Consider the following 17,325-nt stretch of genomic DNA (forward strand, 5'->3'; position numbering starts at 1 on the left):
TTAGGCTTTTTTTTTTTTTTTTTTGGTAGGTACTGTCGAGAACATAGGGCCTTCACATTGACCTACATTCCCAGCCCTTTCTAATTTTTTTTTTATTTTTGGACAGGGTCATGTTAATTGCCCAGGCTAGGCTTGAACGTGTGATTCTCCTGCCTCCAGCACCCAGAAGGCTGGAATTACAGGCATGCACTCCCACACCCAGCCTCTGGAGTATCTTGCAACAATACAAACTGCCAGGCTTGATAGCACATGCCTAGAATCCCAGTACTTGGGAGGCTGAGAAAGGAGGACTTTCAAGTTGGAGGCCATCCTGGGTTACACAGTGAGTTCAAAACCAGTCTAAACTATGAAATGGGCAGAAAAAAAAAAAAACTACACAGTGAATCACACCTTATCTCCAAAATATAAATAAATAAAATAAAATACACACGTGTATATATGTATGTATAAATATCTGGTCCAATTTACTTTTGTAACATAGAAATATAAATTATGTACTTCAGAAATGAGTATTTTTAAAGGTGTTAGTTTTTTTAGGTGAATCAAGCATGGCTATACAGCAGAACTGTAAACAATCGGACTTAAATATAATTCTATTCATTTACTTATTTGTTGGTACTGGGGAACAACTCGGATCTTGAGCTTGCGAGGCAGGTGGGGAAACCACTGAGCTAAATCCCCAACCCCTATAAATATAACTCTAGAAGCTAAGCATGACAAAATGTACATCTGATCTTTTAACAGCCAGGGTCAGTTCTACCATGCAGAAGACACTGGACAATATGAGGAGACGTCTTTAACTGTCTCAACTGCAGGGAGGGTGGGTATGGTGCTGGCATACAGCACTCAGAGGCCAGGGATACTCCTAAACATCCTGTATGCACACATGGGCCCCACCACAGAGAACCACTGGGCTCAGATGGTCAGCATGCTGCAAGCGAGACACCCTGCAGTGGGTTAGAAAGGAGAACCCAGCACAACTGGAGATGAAGAATCCAGTACAATCAGGGTGCTGCCCAGTGTGGAGATGCAGAACTGAGGCCCTCGAACCCACGCAGTGCCTGTCCCCGCTACAGCAAGAGCAGTCACAGCTGACATCCAAGAGGAGGGGATCTAACTGGGCTGCCAAAGAGCCAACAAAACCCCAAGGGAACAAACACCTATCAGTGACTGTTTTTTGTTTTGTTTTTTTTGGTTTTTTTTCTTCATACCAGGGATCAAAATCAGGACCTTATGCTTGCAAGGCAGGCACAGTGCCACTGAGCTAAATCCCTGGCCCATGACTGATTTTTTATTAATCTTAGTAACTTGGACACAAAGAACGGCTTGAGTATATTTCTGAATTAATTCAGATTTGCAATGAAAAAAGATATAGAAAATTCACAATGCACTTTTTTTTTTAATGGTACCAGGGATCGAACTCAGGACCTTGCACTTGCACAACAGTGAGGTACCACTGAGCTTAATCCCCAGTCCCACAATGCACTCTTCAGCAACACATTTCTCTATGAGCTGTTTGAGCCCTTTAAAGAAAAATTTCACAAAAGCAATGCATCCTGCTTGGGAGAGTGGAAACATCCTAAACCCATTCTCAGAGTACCTTTGCTGGCTTCGTACATCTCTGTCCAGAGAATGCGACACAGCCAGTATCTTGTGCAAGGCCAGGCAGAGACACAAAATTGAGGTATTTCTCTTTAAATATTTTTATAAAACCCACCTGAGCAATCTGTGACTGACTATAAAGATTATCATCAAAGCCTTTGGTATGATCTGTGCATGAACAACTATGATCACAACAACAGCTAAATTTACTGGTAACTAACTTACTTTGTGCCAGGCATGACTTTAAGAGATGTTATATGCAATATCCCATAACTTAAAAAAAAAATCTATGATGTAAGTTCTGCTATTTTTCCCATTTTACAAATGAGAAAAATAAGGCAGAGAAGTCAAATAACTTCTTCTCCAAGGTTAAATGATAGCAAATACCAGCTTCAGGATTCAAACCCAGATAAACTGATCCAACCATAGAGAAAGAGTCTCTAAAGGAAGAGGAGATACAAAATGTCAGGAAAGCTACTGTTCGTGAACCTAAGGCACAGACAGACCGTGAGCTTTGTTCCCTGGGATATGAAGATGTGGCGCCTGCTCTGACGATCAGAGAGGACAGCAGTGCAGCTCTCTGTTCCTTGCCTGCCTCGTTAGTCCTGACAACCCTGTGGGTTCCATCTGACCATCACACCAAGGTCCTTGCTTGCTTCTGTCCAGGAACTTCCCTGTGTGACTTTCAGCACAAGCACGGCCACCCCAGAGTCCACAGGACAAACCAGGGGATTGTCCTGAGCCACGACTGGCTCTTCCAAAAACTAAGTCAGCCAAGGCACCAGGGCGTAAAGTTGGCCTGCTCAGCTCCGTGAGTGACCTGCATGTGTCAAAGACAGATGCCGCGTTCATTAAATCTCTACAGCAGGTGCACACAAATGGGATGCTGCTTCAGAAATGCCAAGTGACAAGGTGCTAATGGCCTCTCCTTTCCTTCAGATGCCACACTAACAAGCAATGCTGTACGGCAAACACTGGACCATCTTCCTGCATCCAGGGTTCATCAAGAGACAGGGGATGGGGATATGATTCTGTGATACAGCAACCAACCAGTATGTGTGAGGACCTGGGTTCAATGCCCTGGGTATAAGAGAGGAGAAGAAAGACAGAGAGAGAGAGATAGAGAGACAGAGACACAGACAGAAGACACAGAGACAGACACAGATAACCAAAAGACTGGAGAGAACAAATCAGTAAGGGGATTAAGGGGTTATTAAACTCCAAAAGTCCCCCCCCATACAAACTGTGAAAAAGGAAATAGTTCCCAGAACTTCACAATTAACTCACAAATAATGAATTTGGGGACTAAAAGCTCTGCTAAGGAGCAAGGTGCCTGAGTGATTTAAATGGAAATCGGGCCACACGCGTGCCAAGACTGAGACTGGGTCACTGGGCCCTAGTTTTGATTATCATCAGAACAGGCAGTGCCTGTGATTTGGTGAACAAAGCTGTACAAAACATTTCCCTAAGAAGCTTCGTTTGTGCTGTCCTGAGATGCAGGCAAAGAACAGTAGCTTTGCAGAGATTTGAAAATAAAGGAGCTGGGTGCTCTAAGTGCCAAACTAGCTGTCTAGGACTCCGCACAAACCCTAACACAGCTGCTTCTCCCCAGCTCATGCCTATGTCACAGGATGAGACATTTTTTTTTTTTTTGAGACATTTTTTTGGTGGCTAGTGACAACTGACTTAGGACAGATGGGATCAGGAAAACAAAAACTGTCCACTGGTAAGACCTCAGCCCAACAGCCGGGACTTCTCCCAGCCACTCTTTAGCTGGAATGCAATCAGAATATTGCTATGTCCCCTGGGAGCCAAAGAGCAGCCGGTCTTAAGAGCACCTTGCAAAGACGCGGCCGTTGCTCTCATCTCTGCTTCTCTGGCTTTTGTCTGCTCTCAGCTGCAGAAGAGTGTGACCTTGAAAGGAGAGGTACTCTGCTTGTTCTGTTTTGGTTTTTTGTTTGTTTGTTTCTTGGTTTGTACCGGGGATCGAACTCGGGACCTTGCACTTGGGAGGTAGGTGACAAAACCACTAAGCTAAATCCCTGGCCCCTCTGCTTGGTCTGTGAGGCAGCAAATATTAGGGTCCCTGAGAGATGCCATCCTAACCAGTCCTGGAAAGAAGGGCAACCACAGCCATGGGCACCTACATCCACATACAAGGGCAGTTTGAAAGGATGGAAAAGGCAGACTGGACCCTAGAGGGCTCTCTGAAAAGCAAGGGGCTCTTTGAGCAGCAGCAGCAGAGGAAGAGCCACAGTTCCTTGTCACTTGGACCTCCTCCCCTTTGGCAAGGACACGAGGAATGGGTCGGGAAGCAGGAAACTGAGTGGCAGTAAAAGGAAGGACCCTGCAGATTCTGGTGGAGTAGGGAAGGACCACAGGATTTAAAATCTCTGTAGCTTGGTGTGGTGGCTCCACCCTGTAATCCCAACTACTTGGGAATTTAAGGCAGGAGGGTCACAATTTCAAGCCCAGTCTGGGCAACTTAGCAAAACAAATTTGTCTCCAAAACAAATTTGAAAAAGTAAAAGGGCTTGGGACACAGCGCTGGTGAAGGTCCTGCATTCAATCCCTAGTACTGCAGAGAGATTTGTCATTAGCTATACAGGTGCTCAGTGCCTTTGGGAAAAGCAGTGTCTTCCTTCACAATGACACTAAATTGTCTTCTAAGACCTTAGGGTGGCCCTGCATGCACATTAGTGTAGGCTTCTTGTTAAGGACATTTTGTCTAATGAAAAGTGCATGAGTCTTATGGTTTGCAAATCTGCTCTCTACCATTTAACAAAGCATTCAAAGGTCCAAGGCAAGAAAGTCCCATGGCAAGAGTATGGACCTCAGTCATGCAGTGCAGTCTCACACCTCAGGAGGTTTCAGCCCAGGAAAAAGCTACCACTGATTCTGCCAAAACAGTGGCAGCAGTCAACAGCTGTGACTCTGGGGCCACATTTACAGTCACTGGTAAATGCAGAAGTCACAGGACTTTCCATTCCTGCAGACACACTGCTCACACAAGCAGACCCAAACTGGCCTGGAATTGCTGGAAAGCACTAGGATACAAGGAACCCTGGCCGTTAAGAATCACAAGGACTGGAGCATGCAGGACAAACTGTTCTGCTAAGCAAGGTTTTTTATTTTTAAGACAATAAAATTGATGAGGTGGAGGAATTATTCTCTAGAGAGACTTCCTAAATAACAGTCAGGTGAAAAGTACATCCTTCAAATGCTCATTGGGCAGCAATCCCACTTCCAGGAATTTACCCAAGAGAAATAAATATGAGGATCTACACACTTATAAGGCCCAGCATTGGAAACAATAAGTATCCGATAATATGGAACACGGTTAGTTAAATTAGAATACAGATCTACAGTGGACCAGTGGACCCATGCAGGGCTGCACAAGACTTCAAATCCTTTTAGATATAAACCTTTGTCATAAAGCCTAGGCCCAAAATTAAAATTTTAAAGTAGATCACAAGGCGAGTACAGTGGTACACACCTGTAATCCCAGCACTCAGGAAGCTGAGGCCAGAGGATTGTCACGAGTTTGAGGCCAGCCTGGGCAGCATAGTGAGTCTAAGGCCAGCCTGAACTACATGGTGAGATCCTGTCTCAAAAACCAACCAGCCAAACAAATAAATAAGTAGCACTGGGAACTGAATCCAGGGACTTCCCACTGAGCTACATCCCCAGCCATTTTTTATTTTTTTATTTTGGAAAAGGAGCTACCAAGTCACTAACTTGCCCTGGCTGGGCATGAACTTGTGATCCTCCTGCCTCAGCCTACTAGAGCAGTGAGATTATAGGTATTTGCCACAACCCCTGGCTTGAGTCCATTTTTAAAAAAATATAAATTTAGGCATAGATTAGCACAAAACACAGGAATACATCCTAATGGTTATATGTGAATTGATAAGATTAAGTGATGCTACACTTTTGCTCTCCTATGTCTTGAAATTTGTCTTAGTAATGCAAATATCATGGATACTCCCAAAATGTTAAAAACCTCTTTCATGTACATAGCTAGCATTTTGCACCAAGAGACAGACGATGCTGCTTGCAGTGTCCGGAAGGATACACGATGTGTGACACCTTCCATTCTCCCCCTACCACAGCCCTTCCAGGGGCACAATCTCAGAGACCGCTGAGGACTCTGAAGAAGTCTGTTCAGTTCAGTTTAAGAGTGCTCACCAAACGGGCACGGTCCCTAAACACTTCCAGTTTCAAAGCATCGCTGACAAAGCTCTTTGTCTCAGCCTTGCCAACAGGCTGAAGACGCTGAATAGGCTTCCCACCTCTAAAGGGTCTTTCCATGTACCTGCCGTATCTAAAGAAATCAGGGCACCTGCTGGCCTAGGCTCATCAAAACAGAATGTTTTCAGGGAGCGAGGGTCTCGATCAGTGATAGAGCACTTCCCCAGCACACAGAGTTCCTGAGTTCAAAACCCTGGGAGACAGAGTAAGAGTGAGAGTTAAGAGAAAAATGGAAAGAAAGAGAAAGAGACTAATTTGATTGACTGATTTTCAAAAAGGAAAAAAACCTTCTCCCAAGAAATAAAAAGAAAAAGAACTAAGTGGGTCAAAGTGGGCAGACTAGCCAGATGTGATGGTGATGGTGGCACGCCTGTGATCCAGAATGCGGGAGGCTGAAGCCGTAGGATAGCTGCATAGTTGAGGCCAGCCTGGGCTACTTAGTGAGTTCGAAGACAGCCTGAACTTACAGTGAGATCCTGTCTCAAAAATTAAACTGAATAGACTTTTTCACTTTCCCTGTTCCTAATCCCCTACCCAACACATACACACCCCAAGCATCCTTCTTTCTCCCCTTTATCCTTCTTTTCTCAAAGAGTTGGGGAAAGTGATTGAGAAAAAAATCTGAGAAAGAACAGAGCACAGTAACATAAAGACTTAGAAAACCACTCTGCCATATACACCAATCCAAACTCTCATATTCTGTTAGCAGACAAGCATTTTACAAAGAGGGGGAAGAGGATTAGGGAAGGGAAGGAAAAGCTTTATCATTCATCAAATTTTAGCGGGAAGCCAGCACAGTGAAGCATGCCTGTAGTTCCAGCTACTGGAGGCTGAGGCAGGAAGGTGACTTGAGCCCAAGAGCAATTCAAAGCCAGCCTGGGAAACAGCCAAATCCTGGATCACACAAACACACACACACACACACACACACACACACACACACACACACACACACACAATGACTTGCAGTTTTCAGTCTTCTTTAGCAATAGATATTAACAGTATTTCTAATGAAATGAATCCTAGGACGAATCTTATACATGTTAGGGTATCTTTTCAGTAACTGCTTTCTCTTTTATCTCATAACCATGAAAAAGAAAGCCTTCCCCCTATTCATTCCACATTTTGCTTAGACTTCCTGGCTCCTCGGTCCCCACAAAGCCCCTTTCATAGCCTGCACCTACTCCCTCTTCCTCCCCCACCCCTTGTACCTAAATGCCCCACTTCCAGGGTGGCTAAATCCCAGAGGCTAGAAAAACAGTATCGTTTTAAGAAGAATGCAAAGTTACACCAAGGCCAGTTGGTGTGCCTTCCACAGCTTCTTTGCCCAAGGTCATCTGACTCTTATCCTAACTTCAGAAGAAACTGGGGCAGTTGCAGATGAGGAGTAGAATGTAAAGGCAGCTCGGGTAACAAGGTCCAGCCAGCCAGGACTAGCCAGCCAGGGCGGTCTCCTGGAGATTCCCTGGGGCCAGCTCCAACCCCCAACCCAAAGATGGGTGGATACTGAGGAGCTGACTCCAGCTCTGAGTTCAAGAAAATTCAAAAGCGCTCAAATATGGACCCTTTCAGGCCAGGTTTCCCAGAAATTTGGCCAGCATCCTTGGCAACCATGCCTGCTCTCCGATACCCACTCCTGAAGATAGTTTCAGTATTACTGCTGTTTTCTGAAGCTCACTTTTCTAGAGCCATGTAACTTCACCCTAGTGCTTTGAAAATCAACTATGCACTGAACTGTAAGCGATCCTTAAAAGTTGAGACTCCTACTCCTTGTGGTACCACAAAGGGAACTGTTCAGATTACCCGCTGTGCGGTACCAGGCCTTGCTTGCACGGAGCAGTGCAAACCCAGGGGCCAAGACCCATGATTTTCGGGGACATTCTACCATCAGCCCTTGGCATTAATTTCATTCTTACTTTTAGTTGTACTAGATTAGAACAACAACACACACACTGGAGTGTGTTACACTGAAGTTGACACACCAGAAGAAGGTGGAGTCAGCTACCTGCATAACCCACTTCTGTACAGAGGTCAGTCAGGTGTCTGCTGCCATCACTGCATACTTGGGAAGGAACCTGCGGCTGAAAGAACAGCTCTTAAAGGGGGTTTGCAGGCCCTTGGAGCCACCAAAACAGGACCCAGCCTCCCTTCCTACGTATCTCTAATTTGTTCACCCAAACAACCTCACTGAAATCACTGAGTTTATGCCATTTGGTGTGGATACCATGGAAGTCTGTGTATTTTTTAAAATTAGCACTGGATTTTTTTCTAAAAGTCTGGAAACCACTGACCAAGGCTGATGTCACTGCACACCATGATTTCCAGGGTGGATATTTGTCTGAAAAGTGACCATAGCATGAGTCATACGGCTACATCAAGTTAGGTATTAAGAGCCCAGTGAGCTGAGAAAACATTAAACAGACCAGCTGCACATCATGCACACGGCCCTGTGCAAAAGAACAACTTCCATACCAGAGAATATCTGAGATTTACTGATTAAATGGGCCAGATGCTTATGAAACTTTTATCTGAAAGCTATTCTCTTTTTAAAGTGCTTTCCAATTAAACAAATAGAACTTGAGTTAATATTTCCAGTTAACAAAAGACAACACAGCCACCAAAATACTTTAAGGTTACATGTCATCCAAATTAACCCCCAAGCCAGGCATGGTGGTGCACACCTGTAATCCCAGCACTTGGGAAGCTGAGGCAAGAAGAGAGCCAGAAGTTCAAGGCCAGCCTGGGCTATGTAATGAGTCAAGGCCAGCCTCAACTACAAAGTGAGACCCTGTCTCAAAAAGAAAACACACACACACACACACTTCCCAAAATTTGTAAAGCTAACTTATACTTGTTCCAATCAAGCCTAATAAAGACATTCAAAAGGAACAAGCAAAAATAGCCAAATAATAGAAACTACATTAAAGGGACTCCCAGCTAAATTGTCTAAACAAAACAAGTGAATGCACAGTTTTAAAGAAAAGAGGTAAACAAACCAAAATCACTCATTCACATGCCATTAGCCCTTCTTAGGCAGTATAATGAGAAAGAACATGTGGGGCTGGGATGCAGCCAGGGCACAGTTCTTGCACAGGGCCCTGGGTTTGATCCCCAGGACAAAAAAGAAAAAGGAAAATAGAAAGGTAGTGGTGCATGCCTATAATCCCAGCTACACGAGAGGCCAAGGCAGGAGAATCCCATAAGCCCTGGAGTTCAAGACCAACCTGGGTAACACAACAAGACTCCATCTCTAAAAAATAAAATAAAATAAAAGTTCAAGTATTGCAAAAATTGGTAAAGATACAATTAGCAAATGTGAGATGTAAATAGAAGTCTTAAGAAAAATAGGGTCACTCTCTAATAACATTCCCCTAAAGATAACAGAGGAAAGTAACACAGTAAGAGCTGGCTTGTCAGACAAGCCTGGCCACAGTGGACCTGTTCCCCACTTAGATTTAAAAAAAAACCCACAGGCTAAAGCACTGTACCTCCACATCACAGATCGCCTACTGCCAACTTTTTCTCTTCTTTTAAAACTACAACAAAAGACACCAGCTATGGCCTGTTGCACCTCAGTTTCCCATCCTATCATTAGGTTCTCTGGCCAAATAATTCTGAAATAAGCAGCCTTCTTGATTCTTAAAAATTTACAATGCACAGAGATATCTTCATCTCTCTGAAAAGCCCCGAAGAGACTGATTTATCATTCAGGCCCTGACTGCCAAATTTGTCTTAGCACAGGAGACATACTCTTCCCTAGCATTTCAGGCTTCATTCCCAGAGCTCACCTTGGGAATTTAGGCCTAGTTTGTTGTCCTCTGCCCTACTAATAAGATGTCAGAAGCCATGAATCGGCCTTCTTGACCTTGTGGTGAACTGATCCCGGCCCATCAGCAGAGGCTGCAGACAGGCAGGCTCTGAGGAGCCAACATTTCCTGTACCTGAGAAAACAGTGTGGCTCCTGGCACCTCTAGTGCTCCCATTAACTAGGTGTGACCAAGTTCCAGGCACACTGGCCAGTATTAAAATACATCCCACCTAATCTCCAAAGCAAGGTAAACGAACAGATTCTGCTTCCCTGGACAAAGGAAGGGATCAGCATTGTCACAAAATGGCTGAGCTACCGGGAGAACCAGGACAGGCTCCTAACTCTGAGCCCTCGGCCAAGAGAAAGAAGAAAGTACATGTGAAGGTCACCAGGCACAGGTGGAAGCTGGGCATGGTGGTGCATACCTGCAATGTCATCTATTTGGGAGGCTGAGGAAAGAGGATCACAAGTCCTAGCCCAGCCTGGGCAACTTAGCAATTTAGCATGATCCTGTCTCAAAAGAAAAAAAAAATTTTTAAAGGTTAGGGATGTAGCTCAATACTAAAGGCCCTGAGTTCAATCCAAAAGAAAGACACGAAGGGCTGGGATGTGGCTCACTGACACCATGGCAAGCACTCAGACCTACAAGCACAAGGCCTGAGTTTGATCCCCAGTACCGCACAAAAAAAGGAGGGAGGGTAGGGGAGGGATCAAGTCTCTACCGAGCTAAACTGGCTCTGGCTTCGGCCTAACCTGTCCCCTCTGCTCCCTCTGTCCCAAAAGGCTTCTACTCTCCCTCAGCTATCTTCTCCTCTTCCTCCAGGGAGGGTCAGCTTAGGAAACTTCTGGAAGCCTCCCCACTCTGCAGGCCTGAGGCAAGGGACCTCTTTCTTCCACACTCCTGCAGCCCTATCCAGCCCACTCATCGCGCATCTCCAGCACTGCCTTGTGCCATGTTTGCCTCCCAGGAACTCCCGGAAGTCAAAGACAGTGCCCACCTGTCCACACCATGCACCTGGAAGCCTATAGGTCTCAGTAAATATGGAACAAACTAGTGTAAAAATCAGGCAAATCAAAGATAAGAACAGATCCTTCTAGAAGACAAGCTCCCTTGTCACTGAAGTTTACCACTGAACAATGCAGCAAATGGTGTATTCTGTTACTTTCCGCACTGCAGCAAAACAGGCAGGCTCTGAGTGTGGAAGGCTTGGGCCCAAGTCCCAACAACTTCAGTAACTGCCTGGCTGACCCAGAGCAAGTCTCAGTAGCCTCTCCAAATCTTAGTTTCCCCATCTGTATAATGAGGATGTCAAAGGTCTGCTGTAGGAACTGAAGAAGGAAAGTCGTGCATGAACATGTGCTCAGCAAGGTGTTCAGCACCAGGTCAGTGTGCAAACTACCAGCTATTAAGATCATGAGAAGAAGATGAAGATAAATCCTCTGCAAAAGACAAACTGGAAACAGTATGAGTTCTCAATGCATAAAAAGAAGGAACCAAGTAACAGAACATTTATGCCTTTATAAGACGGAAAGAAGCCCAAAGTGGCCCTGGGGGAAAGAATCTGAAATAAAATACAACCAAGTCCATGCCAAATGTAAACCTTCTCATTTATAACCCATCAGAGTTGACAGGAAACAGATGAATTAATTTCCTCCAAACTTGAAAACTGCCAGCGTAGCGGTTATGATTCAGCTCTCCTTGCTCACACTTGAAGTCTGTCAGAGAAAGCCAAACCTGGAGCATTGCTATCAGTAAGTCCTGCCCATGCAAGCAAAGCCATCAGGAGTGTAGGCCAAGCTTCTAGAAGCTGTTGAGACTCCAGGTTTGGGGAGATAAATGCTTAAATTCAAATACACTTTCAATTTTCTTATAACTTTAATCAATTCCAGCTGTTAAAATGAGCCCTCCCCCACACAAAATAAAAGTCTTTAAGTACTAACTATAACTCTTTAAATGGTTCTACTTTTATTATAATGAGCACAAGTCTGTCTTTTAAATTTTATCACTAGAAATTTTAGTCATGGCCTCTGTCTAGTGTTAGTGTAATGAACAACATTCATACCAAACAATACCAAGGACCATTTGGTAGACTGATGCAACAAACAGGGCTTGATATTTAAGTTGTATAAAAATAGTTCTAAGGCCGGGCATGGTGGCGCATGCCTGTAATTCCAGCACTCGGGAGGCTGAGGCAGGAGGATTGCTGTGAGTTCGAGACCAGCCTGGGCTACATAGTGAGTTCCAGGTCAGTTTCAACTACATAGTGAGACCCTGTCTCAAAAACCAAAAAACAAAAAAAAACTTAAAAATAGGTCTATCTTATACCCCTATTACATAAATAAAAATGCACTTTATAGCTAGTGGTGTAGCTCAGTAGAGTTTTTGCTTGCTCTGAGGTACTGAAAATTGAACCCAGGCCTGTGAAATGGGCTATACACCCAGTCCTATTCATTCACTCACTGAGACAAAGTCTTGCCAACCTGCCCAGGCTGGGCTCGAACCTGCAATCTTCCTGCCTCAGTCTCCCAGAGAGCTAGGATTACAGGTGTGGACCTCTGTACCCAGCAGTGATACAGCTCTTGCCTGGCATGGCAACAGTTTAATCCCTGAGTTTAAACCCCAGTACCAAAGCAAACAAGCAACCCAGACACTGAGGACCCTAGCCGAGGACCCTAGCCTAGGACCCCAGCCTAGGACCCCATGCCCTGAAGGGTCTAATCCCTAACACTGCCACCAGGAATTTATCTCATAGACTGAAGGGAACCCCAAGTCCAATGGCAACACCAGCACACACTTCCTCCAGCAGGCACTTTCTCTGAAACACCAAAACCCAAACATAACAAATGCTCTGTTCATTTTCCCCTTAGATGGACTTGAACATCTAAGAAATTTAATTAAACCATCCAACATGATACAAATTCTTCAAGCTCCTCCATAAGAATTTGTTAATAAAGTCACACATAGGGCTGGGGATTTAGCTCAGTGGCACTGCACCTGCCTTGCAAGCACAAGGTCCCGAGTTCGATCCCCAGTACCACAAATAAATAAAACCACACAGTCAGCAACAACATCAAAGATAATAAATAAAATCTGTTTAACATTCCAATTTAAGACAGCATAAAAACAGGCTCTAAGAGATTATCTGTGCCAGACATTGTGACACATTCCTGCAATCTCAGCTAGGTGGAAGATGAAGCAGGAGGATTTCAAATATGAAGCTATCCTGGGCAACTTACAGAGACTCTGTCTCAAAATTTTTTTTAAATCTATAGAGAATGTAGGTCCATGATAGAGCACCTCTAGCTTCAATCCCCAATGCAAAAACAAACACACACCAAAAAGAAAAAAAAGAGAGATTATCTGAATATATCCATTTGTCACAACTTGTAGAAATACAACTGGAGGGCCAGGATTTAGCTCAGTGGTTTCACTACCTGCTTCCCAAACACAAGGTACCAAGTTTGAGCCCCAGTACAAAAAACAAACACAAAGAAATACAATTGGAAAACTTTAATTTTAAAATTTAAATGATCCCAGTTTTAATTTTCAACAAAGAAAGATTCCAATTAAGGAAAAATAAAATGATCACCAGGACTATTGTTGCAAAACACCACAAGTAAGCTGGGGAGGGTACACACCTGTAATCCCAGCTGAGGCAGGAGGTTTGGTGGGACTTCCAGGCCAGCCAGGGCCACAAAAGAAATCTTGTCTCAAAAACAACAGTAACAACAAAAACTGGAGAACTGATGCTATATGAAAATCACATAGTCAAAATTATGGAGGAAAAGACTTTCACTCCAAATATTTTAATAAAAATAAGCAATACTTACCAGCACTTTGTTTTCAACTTTGTCTCCCTTAACTTCCAACTTTACTTTCTTTTTCACTGCAATCTTTATCTTCCTGCCAATAACATCCTTTATGCTTTCTGAAAGGAAAGAGTTTCATTATGTTTTGATTAACAATATAAAAAATATTAAGGAGACATTCTCCTTGATTAAGGGAAGTTTATCTCATTGTTTTTATGACCCGTCTTTGTTTTATTTGTTTGCATTAACAAACATAGTTCTCAGCTGTGGGAAATTTAATCAACAACTATTTTGTGCCTTACAGAAAAACACCTGACACAACACCAGCCTGTGTAAGGCACCACAAAATCTTTCAAGGGAAAAAGAAGGTGCACACAAGGTAAAAAATCAACATCGGGCAATGTGATGAAATACTATATTGAATGCAGACCATAAGCACAATAGTAACTCATCAATTCCCTTAGTTACTTCTGGTTCCCAGAAGCCTGTGTTCACCCAATGCCACACAAATATCATATCCTATAAGTGACTTGTCATGAAGGTTAGGAAACATGGCAAAGAACAAGAAGTGGACCAAATGACAGAAAAAGATACTCCCAGCTTTCTGCCCAAACAAAATCATCACAGCACAGCACACCAAAGGGTGCTCAAAAGCTATGGAAAAGGAGGAATCGGGAGAAGAAAGAAAATATGGGGAGTCTTGACTCCCACAAGCACACCAATCTCAACACATCCCACATCTACCTGATGGTCACCTCATCACCTCCTCCTGCCACTGAGGCAGCTACAAACTTTGCTAACCTCCAACTCCTCTCTCTCAAGCAGCAAGTCAGTCATCAAGTGTCCCAAAATCCACCCTAGAAACAGCTGCTGGCCCCTGGGCATGAGTCTCCAGAGGAGGGGCCTCAGAATCTCTCACCAGGGCTAAGTGCATGGTGCCTTCAAACCACCGTGTTCCTTTACAATCCCAGGTCTCACCGAGCCACTCCTGGCCTCGGCCTTGGTTATCACGCTCCACTCAAAGTCTCACATTTTTCAGTGTTAAGTGCGGATAGGTCCAGTAGTCCCTAACATCTCCATCTTTCATATCCCCAAATTTTGTATGTATTACTCTCTTTTCTGGAATGCCTTTGCCCTATTTTCCTTATTAGTTGACTTATCCTTCAAGAATACAGCTCCTGCGCTGGGGCTGTAGCTCAGCAGTGCTGCGCCTGCTTGGCAAGCACAAGGTCCTGAGTTCAATTTCCAGCATCAAAAAAAAAAAAAAAACAGCTCCTTCTAAGTCCCAATAGCTCTGTGCTCTGTATCACAAGCACTTTACTGTATCCATGTTTTCAACAAATCCACATGCACAGAGGCACCTCCTGAGTGCCAGGCTCTCTACTGCATGCTGGACAGAGACAGCCCCTGCTATTCCCAGAGTTGACAACCTAGCCAAGGCCATGCCACTAAGTGAATCTGTCACAGGACACAGGATCATGGGTCAGGGAGCACATGAGGTTTCAGGGAGGGCAGCCCTGAACTGAAAACTGAAGAGTCAGGAAACAACACTACTGCTTTCCAAAGTAGAGCATAGGATACAATCCATTCAGATGCAGGAAGAAAACAGAATTCTATTCACAATGCGAGTTTTTTTTTTTTTGTTTTTTGTTTTTTGTTTTTGGTACCAGGGATCGAACTCAGGTCCTTATGCTTGTGAGGCAGGCGCCAGAACCACTGAGCTAAATCCCTGACCCTCAGTTGACATTTTAGACTGCTAAAGCATGCCACCTTAACAACTAATTATATGTTTATCAAGGGTGACAAAATTCACTTACTGTGGATATGTACATCAATATGAAGGTCCAGTGGCACTGAATGGGGTAAGAGCGAAGAAAGGGAGGAAAGGACACTGTCAGCACAGACCAAAGGCTTGAGGAAGCTCATCGGCCTGTTCCAGGAGCAGCCCCAGGAGGCAAAATTTGGGGCAAAGGCGCAAGTAGGAGAGCCAACAGCACCTGGAGTTTACAGTGCAGCAACCATTTCACCAGACCTGGAAACAAGCGCTGGCCGCTCCTTTGTCCCCTAAGAGAGGATTGTGGGAAAGTGACATCTGAATTGTCCTGAAGAACATGCACAGGGCTCTTAAACCACCTTGGAGCTCTTGAGACCTGCTGTGGACAGGACTTCTAAAGGGCAGGTGCGTCTGGGCACAAGGCCATCCTTGCTGGTTTGTAAGTGGGGTCTCTGGAACCGCAGAGTGCACTCAGCTCTTTTTAAAATTGTGTGTGCCTGAGACGAGACAGAATTCTACTTGGACAAGAGATGTGCTTATTCGCACAAAGCAAAAAAAGCAGCACTGTGACTCTTGATGCCAAAACAACAAAATCAGAGTCATGTGGGGAGAAGCAACTGGTGCCCATGGAAACAGGGCCTGGTTTGGGCCAAATTCCGAAGCAACCTTCCTGCTAAGGCCACTGAACACAAAATCCCTGTGATGCTGAGCTCAGCAAGGATCTGAACCAATGAAAAGCAAATAAATAACACTGAGTTTGTGCTCATATATAGGAAAAAAATTGGGAAGTCAGATGCCCAAATAGTCATATCACTATGTGGAAATAAGGGTTATATACATTCTTATTCTCACCATTTTAAATTTTTCTACAAAGAGCTTGTATTTATTTCATAATCAGAAAGCCACACAGGACACTGCTGAAATGCCTTGGGAGATTCACATGAGGGAATATACATACTGAAGTCTTCCCAAGGCCACCATCTTAAACTGACCAGAGCAGAACCCTCCTGAACACCTGAATTTGGAGAGAAACAGGTGCAGTCAGTTACCTTCCCAGTCTAACTAGACCAATACGGGCCTAGAAAAAAACCCTAAGAGGCATAACATAAAACATGTCACTTGTTGGAGAGAAAAGATAGGCAACACCTGAAACACCCAAAAATTCCATTTTAAATTATGGGTCAGACTGAATTTTTAAAATACACCAACGTATCTATTTTTGAGAGCCATCAATATATAAACCAGGTACCTTATTTCTAATTCCTTCACCTTTTCTCCTGACTCCAAGTACAGTAAGAGCCTCAACTTCTCAATCAAGGACAACACACAAATTAAAACTCTCCAATCTGGCAAAACACCTCAAAGTCTCAGAACCCACCCCCTCTTCGGTGGTATCTTGCTGGAAAGGTCTGGGCCTCCCTGACCAGGATGGGCCACTTTCTGATATTGATACTTTATTTCAAGGAACCCACTGAACAGGGTTGAGGGGCTTGAAGGGGGCCAGGAACAGGATGACCGTGCTCAAAAATAGGCCCACACTCTGGGCTCTCAAGATTATTCGAAGGTTATTTTTCCCCCTCTTTTAACTTCAAAAAAAAGCAGACTCCCATACAAACTAGCAACAGCTTCTTCCCATCAAGTTTCACCTTCAGAGTTAGCAGGCACTAATGAGAGAGCGCACACATATTCCTAAGTATTTTTGCCAAAAGTAACTCAAGGCCAAATTCCACGTACCGGGACGAAGGGGCGCTCAGAACTTCCGCTCGTGGGCACCTTCCCAAGGAGCAGGTGTGCCTGGGGCCAGGAATGGCCCAGCGGGAATATGGGTCACTGGGACTCACAACCGCACGCACACGCACACGCAGGCTTAAACCTAGATTTTTAGAACTCTGGCCCAATCTATTTTAACTGCCATTTTAACCCTCTAGATAATTAAGTTAAACCCTAAGATTAGAAAACCAGTTCCCCGCCCCCTCCCAAGGAGCTAACCCTCAAGGGCCTCAGACAATGGGTCACCTTGCACTTGTGTCACTCGTTGGTTCCTTAGGCGGTAGGGGTCCTAGGTTAATCATTACTGAAA

At 44.4% G+C, this 17,325-nt stretch overlaps 1 protein-coding gene across 1 annotated transcript in view; it reads right to left on the reverse strand.

Annotated features, from left to right (window-relative positions):
• Positions 1 to 14,024, reverse strand: part of Carmil1 (capping protein regulator and myosin 1 linker 1) — a 303,045-nt gene extending 289,021 nt beyond the window's left edge. The window contains exons 1-2 of the mRNA XM_033761782.1: positions 13,940 to 14,024; positions 13,493 to 13,590 (exon numbers count right to left, since the gene is read on the reverse strand). Coding sequence (XP_033617673.1) covers positions 13,493 to 13,590; positions 13,940 to 14,024 — 183 coding nt within the window. The remainder of the gene's footprint in view (positions 1 to 13,492; positions 13,591 to 13,939) is intronic.
• Between the last annotated feature and the right edge of the window lie 3,301 nt (positions 14,025 to 17,325).

The sequence above is a fragment of the Fukomys damarensis genome, unplaced genomic scaffold, assembly GCF_012274545.1.
Source record: "Fukomys damarensis isolate Sample0158 unplaced genomic scaffold, DMR_v1.0_HiC HiC_scaffold_10, whole genome shotgun sequence".
NCBI lineage: Eukaryota > Metazoa > Chordata > Mammalia > Rodentia > Bathyergidae > Fukomys > Fukomys damarensis.